At 52.3% G+C, this 7046-nt stretch overlaps 1 protein-coding gene across 1 annotated transcript; it reads right to left on the minus strand.

Moving 5' to 3' along the window:
- Positions 1–531: 531 nt before the first annotated feature.
- On the minus strand, positions 532–4823 carry CYSLTR1 (cysteinyl leukotriene receptor 1). The gene is made up of 2 exons (XM_015860253.3): positions 4652–4823; positions 532–2944 (listed from the first exon to the last, which is right to left on the minus strand). The coding sequence occupies exon 2, from the start codon at positions 2899–2901 to the stop codon at positions 1864–1866; it is 1038 nt and encodes a 345-aa protein (XP_015715739.3). The 5' UTR covers positions 2902–2944; positions 4652–4823; the 3' UTR covers positions 532–1863.
- Positions 4824–7046: the final 2223 nt, after the last annotated feature.

A 7046-nucleotide genomic window follows, 5' to 3' on the forward strand; every position in this document is an offset into this window, starting at 1 on the left:
TGGCACAGCGCCGTGCGATGCTCCCCTTCTTTTTCTGCCCTTACAAACAAACAGCAGTGGCACAGCGCCATGCGGACCCACCGACCCGCCTCCGCTCAGGGATTATTGCAGCGTGCCAAAGCAGCGACTCGTGAGAACGCTTTGGTGCTACGGTGCTCAGCCGGCACCGTCCCTGCTCAACGGTGACCGCGCTGCACGCAGCTGAGCTGCATCCGTGCGAGAGCAGAGAGCTGCAACTGCTTCCCTTGGCCCGGCGGCATCTCACGGCCGGGACGGCACCGTCAGCACAGAGCAGGGGCTGCCCCCAGCGGTGTGTGAGGGGTTCGGCTGCGGAGCATCACCCGAACGAGCGGCTGCTGAAGCTCTCGGTAGGGGACAGCATCGCACCGCGAACGGAGCGAGCGCGGAGCTCCGCACTGCCCCTTCCTACAGCTCTCAGAGCGGTTACCGGGGGAACGAACCCGAAAAGAACCCGAAAAACCCAAAGAACCCATCTGCAGAGTCTCTGAAATAAGGCACAGCGAGCACAAGTTGCAACATTTCCATTTAATTCTTCTTTTTAACAGCCTTTCCCATTACACAAAACAAAACCCAGCGCTCTTTCTCTCTGCATGTAACGTCATTCCTTTCCTTAGAATGACACCAAGTAACCTCTTAAATACTGTCCCGCTGCCGTTCATTAGCAACTGCTGGTTTTCGACTACAAGATTCCTGTAGGATTAAGACCATTTCTGTCTGATACAGTGTCCTTATTTTGGGCAGGTCACCAAAGCAGAGCAACGCTGATTCATTTACATTGGGTTTAACCACAGGAATGGCTCCTTAGGCCCAGGATCTGGAAGTTTCTCTTCCCAGTCTGTGTTTCCATCACCCTGAGCTCAGAATGACATCAGTCACAGCTCCCTGTGAGTTCTCAGGCTCTCAGTGGCCAGGTCAACCCAGGTCCCCGCAGAGCTCAGGTTGCAGCTTTTCTGCAAGGTGTTAACAAGAGCACTTCTGAATAGGACCAGGTGCCCATCATGGTTGGCTATTTTTACAAACTATGTCTACCACTGTATTTTTTCTTAAATTTAATCAGTACTTCAGGAAGGCCTGATCGCGATCCAGGCTCCAGGCAAACGGCTTTTTTAGGCAGATCTCATGAAGAACTGAAGTGACAACCCAGGTCTCACAACCATCACTTACAAGACCAGCCCCATTGTAATATATTTCAAATGCATGCTGGGCTACCATAACTTTGAAGGTGCTCCCACGAAGAATGTTTCTGTAGGAATTCAGAACCATAGAATCATAGAATGGCCTGGGTTGCAAAGGACCACAGCGCACATCCAGTTCCAACCCCCTGCTATGTGCGGGGTCATCAACCACCAGACCAGGCTTCCCAGAGCCACATCCAGCCTGGCCTTGAATGCCTGCAGGGATGGGGCTTCCAGAACCTCCTTGGGCAAAGAAGTAATCACATCCAATCCTTACCCCTCTCAGCAAGAGAAAGGCACTTCTGTGTCTCCAGAAATGCATCCAGGCTACACACTGTGGGTAGTTCCCCTGAAGTTGCTGCTGCTCAGCCCCTGCAGACATGCTGCCCCAGCACCCAGGGCTGCTGCCTGCAGGGTGCGGGAGAGGGATGAGCCCCGACCCAGGATTTCCACATACAGGCACTGATCCTGTGAGCCCCACATGCACACTGCATTTTGAAACTGAAGTCCAAAGCAAAAGCATCTGGGAGCGGGGCAGGAATTATCTTGACCTCTGCCGTGTAAATAACTTTGTGTCTATTTTGGGATTCAGCAGAGGTTCACATCTCTTGGAAGAGTTTAGAGATCTCCATTCCCATCTGAGATCCCACGGGAAGATCACACCGCATTACGAAGCAACCACAGGGGCATTCCCATTCTCCTTTTGGCTTTCCCCAAAGGGTTCATCGTCTTTCTCTTTCAGGGAGAACTTTTTCCTGAAGGCTTGTGTGATGCTGGAGGAGGAAGCCTTCCTGAAGGTGGTCAGCCTCTTCCGAAAGTTGCCCCCTGAGAAGAAGTAGAGCAATGGGTCAAAGCAGCAGTTGGCTGCGGCCAATGGCAGTGTCACCACAACCGACTTCTGCAGGTAGGCTGTGTCCTCACAGCTGGAGCGCCGCAGCCGCAGGACATGCAGGTGGACGGTGCGTAGGACATGGTATGGGGTGAAGCTCACCAGGAAGGTGGCCGTCACGATGATGATCATCCAGATGGCCTTCTTGCGGTTGGCCTGGTTCTTCTTCAAGGAGTTCTTCAGGAGGGTCCTTATGATCATGGTGTAGCAGATGGTAATGGTGATAAAGGGGAGAATGAAGCCCAAAAAGAGGGCGATAAAATCCAGGATCACAATTATGTTAGTCTTCTGGCTGTCTTCTGGGGGTTCAAAGCACTTGGTCTTGTTGCCGCGTTGGTAAGTCCCATTTAACAGAAAAGGAGCGCTCGTCAGGGTAACAAAAATCCAGATCCCGATGCAGACGAATTTCGCCTTCCTCTCTGTGACCAAATTGATGTTCTGGACTGGAAAAACGATGGCTATGCAGCGGAAGAAGCTCATGGCAGTCATGAAGAAAATGCTGCAGTAGAGGTTGACGTACAAAGCATAGGAGCTGAGCCTGCATAGGATGTCACTGAAGACCCAGTGCCCTTGGTGGATGTAATAGACCACACGCAGGGGGAGGGTGCACACACAGAGGAAGTCAGACACGGCCAGGTTGAGCATGTATACTTGGAAGGCCGTCCGCTGCCGGAATGTCCTGATGAGCACAAAGAGCACAACGCCATTGCCAGCAAAGCCCACAATGCTAATCATGGAGTACAGCGTGGAGTACACGCGGTTTCGGAAGTCATCAATGGCATGTTGGCACAATGAGTCGTTGAGGAGCGTGGTCATCTCTGGTTGGGAGGCAGTGGGTGATTGCAGAGGGATCTCAGGTCTAAGGATGGAAAACTCGGTTATACAGCAGTTACAGTACAGCTACCGTATTTCAGCTGCTGTGTTAGAGTTATTTAAAGCAGCACATGAAAATAAAACATCATGATTAAATAGGAGAAAAACCCATCAACTCTCTTTTATAAGAGAGAACAGCCGGGAAAGGATGTGGTCCTGCAAAGACCAATGCATTAGTGACATGTCAGTAGAACCATCTAGTTCTACTGCTCCTACCCTGGCACCCAGCGCTGTTGGGTCACATCTTCATACATCCCCAATACTGTATCCTTCTTCCACTGCTATACCAGAGAGCTCCAACTCCCTGCAAACTGAGGTAGTTCATCCTTTGAAGGGGTAATGAAAGCAGCCACAGCACGATGGGATTTAAAGTGCTGAGACCTAATCTAGTCCCTAAGAGCTGTGCAGCTCTGCACTCCTGGTCACTGCAGGAGGACGTCCGCAGCACATCTTCCAGCTGGGGATAAGAAGTGTTCCAACAAGCGCTTCTTCACTTAGAGATATAAACAAGTGCTGTGCACAGGAGGTGGAAGGTTGGGCCGCGTGCTGCAAGAATGTTTTGAGATTGCTACCTCCGTCAGCTCATGAAAACTCGCACAGATAGCATCTGCGTACTTACTGAGGTGTCACCTATCAGTTCTTTCTCAGACATGAAGAGCAATACAAGATACTTGAGATTAAGAGGCTGGAGAGATCTCATTAAATGTTGCAGGCAGTGAAGGTTGCTACAAAGTAGGAGCAGAAATTGGGGCAATCCAGGCTGTGTGGGGAAGCTGAGCTGCCACGCAGCTCTCAGGGAAGGAAGGAGCTCCACTGGGAAATGCAATGGAACCCCAGCGGATCCCAGCAGTACCTTTGGGGTCAGGCTTCCTCCTGCCTGTGGGGAACCCACAGAAGCTGCTGCTCACAGCAGCTGCCTTTCTGCGGCTGGGGCTGGGCTGGCTGTGAGATAACCCGGGGATCTCAGCTGTCATCTGCCTGGGAGATAAACTTTTCTATGTAATATCTGTGCCACATTTGTGTGCACTTCTTCAGTGGTGCTGAGCACATGGATTACAAACTTTTACCCCCACTAGGGACTGAATTTCAGTCTTTCTGATGCTATTCTGCAAGTCACTCGTGGACAGCGAGTAACCACACAAGGTGTTTGCCTGTAAGACTTCTGGGACCTGCTGCCTATATTTCTAAACACAGTCTGAAGTAGCTCTGTAACCAGAAGGAAAACTGATGGTTACAGCAACGATGTGACTGTTAAAGCAGGGGACTGGTCCGAGCCTAGAAATAGAAAAGCAGAACCTCACTTCTCAGCTGAGCTTTTAGCTCAGGTTTGCATCAGGGCATGAAGACGTGAATCCCTTTCTGCCGCTTTGTGCTTACCCAGCAGCAGTTCGCGGGACCGTTTATTTACACACCGCTTAGGAACGCGCAGAAGCGCGGAGCTGCGGGGCGGACTGAGCTCAGCATCCTAAACGGAGCTTCCCGAGGCCGCGGTGACACACAGCGACCGTTTCGTTATTGCGAGGAATTACACGGCCGGCAAAGAAGATCGTACCGTCTGCTTCAAGATGAGATGCGAAGCAGCATCGGTCCTCTGCAGTGAACGTGGGAACCGCCTCGAAAGGCGACCGTACACAAACCCTTCTGTAAGCGGAGCGCAACGAATAACCCACCACCGGGACCCCTCCGTGCTTACCGTGCCGACCCAAGCCGTGCCGATCCGAGCCGCTCCGAGACACCCGGCCCCTCTTCGCCGCCCTTATAGCGGGCGGCCCCCCCGCCCCCCGCACGGGGAGGGACCGCCCGGCCCCGCTGGGAGCAGCCCTCGTTCCGCGGCTCCGCCACCCCCGTTCTGCTGAGCTCCGCTACCGCGGGGCAGAGCTCCCCGCCCCGGGGCAGGCAGAGATGCCCTGAACTGGGATCAACATCACCACCAGAAAGGTGACTTTCTTTCCTCCCATCCCAAAGGACCTCTGGTATTAATGTCACGGTCTAATATTAAGCTTAAGCTCCTCGTGGGGAATGAAGTATTTACCAGATATTTTTCTCCAGAATTCGGGGTTCACTTCTACAGCTGCAGGCAGGAAAAGGCAGCTGAGCCCATGGGGTCCCATGTGCTGCTCTCTGCTTGCAGGACATGCAGTCCTTCAGGTCCTCCTGCTCCCGTAGGACCTCTGTGTCTGGCATGGGTGGTACCTGACCCCAGTGTAATGGGGCAGGGAGAGGTGGGGGCGATGGAGGGTGGAGGAGTGCCTGGGAGTGGGACCTGCTGGGTTTCAGGCTGTCAGGCAGTGATACCTGGCTCCAGGGCTTCCCAACACTTTCCTTGGCTCATTAACAGCAAGGAAGGTCCCTGACCTGTCCCAGCACGATCAAAGATCAGCAGTAACCTGGACACACAGCCCCACTGCCCTGCGCCCACTGGGCAGAGCCCAGCCCTGCAGGTGAGCTGTGCCAGCCCTTTCTTCCATCTCCCTGCTTACACCTCTGCTCCCTGAGGGTTTCCCTGTACATTTACAGCAGGTCTTTGGCTGCCCACAGCTGCATCCCTCTGGGTGCTGAAGCTTTCCACCGTGGAGGTTCCAGAACACCCAGAGGTGGGCAACCCACTGCCTGCCACCTCCCACACCACAGAGCCAGTGCTGCAGCTCCTTTTTGCTGTGTGTTTTTGTGTTGGTCCATTCTGCCACTTCCTTTTACTATTTGTTCTGCTTTTTTACTGCTCTTTTTTCTTATTCCTTCTCCTTTTTATTTTTATTATTTCCCCATTGTTTCTCCTTTTCTTCCCTTCTACTCCACGCTCCCAAGAATGGAGAATTTCCAGCCAAAGGTCAGAGCAAGGTTGTGTGGGGGGGAAGGACTTACCTCCCCTCAGTGCAGAGCAGTGGGGCTTCAAAGCTGTCCTAGGCAGGACTACAGGGCTGGGCTGGTGTTAGGAGGATGAGGAGAAAAGGAGATAAACTATAAGTTCGGTGGAACAGAAAGGGAAGGAGGATGAGGGAGAGGTAGGCAACAGGTTTTTTTTATATAGAGATGACAAGAGGTGAGAAACCTCAGTGTCAAAAAGCACATATGGGAGGAGAGATGGGGGGGGAAAGACGCAAAATCTTGCACAGTGAGGGTGAGGATGGGGAAAGGAAGGAAAGAGCTGTGGGGTGTTTTGGGAGAGGGACGAGGGCCAGGAGGCTGGCTGTGGGGTTTGGGGTGAGCCAGGGCAGCTCTCACCCAGCAGCTCATTGCCAACATGATGTTAAGTGGTTCCTTACCTCTCCTCCAAAGTCAGCAGGCTTTTTGGTCTGCTTTTGGTGGACAGCCGGCTCCACAAGGAGCACAATGGCCTCACTCAGCCCTCACTGCCCCTGCCCCCAAGCTCTCCTTCCCAGCACTGTGGCAAAGATGCTCAGCTCTCCCCTTCTCGACATAAACATCGCATCAATCCAGCACGCTGCTCTGCTTTTCTTTTTACAGATAGAGTTTCAGGCAATTTTCCTAAATGCCTAAAGGGTTTGCAGCCTGTGTGAAAAAGCTCTTCAGCTTTGGAAGCTGATTTCCCTCTGCTTATTTAAGGAGAAATCAAGAAGGAAGCATTTAGTGATTAAGCAAAAATCTTTTCTGCGTGCTGCAGCTTCTTTTCTCTCCTGGGCCTCACTAAATTTGTCTGCTTCTCACTGAAACTCCCTGCAAGGAGGGCAGCAAGTTCTGCTCTGCCTGATTTCAATGGGGCAGGCTGGACCTTGCAGTGATGGAGGAGGATGAGCTGCTGCAGCATCACTCATTGCTGGATGCAGCTTCAGAGAAAAGCATGACCTGGAAACTGGGCTCATCCCAGACACATCTTCCCCTTTGGTGAGAGTGAAATAACACTCCTGATGAGAGGAGGTGGAGGAGGGTGGGGAAAAGCAGCAGAATGTTTTGGTGTGGGGTGATGAGCAGAGTGCTGGTACACTGACAGCAGTGTGTGGAAGGAGACAAAGAAAAATCTCTTTTAGGGATCAAAATCTGTGCAGCTGAAGCCTTGGAGTTATTCCAAAACATGCAACTTCTGCTTTGCAGTCATGCAGGAGCTGTAGATATTTAATTTGTTGTTCAGA

Source organism: Coturnix japonica, chromosome 4 (assembly GCF_054131305.1).
Source record: "Coturnix japonica strain WE chromosome 4, WE-NBRP24, whole genome shotgun sequence".
Lineage (NCBI taxonomy): Eukaryota > Metazoa > Chordata > Aves > Galliformes > Phasianidae > Coturnix > Coturnix japonica.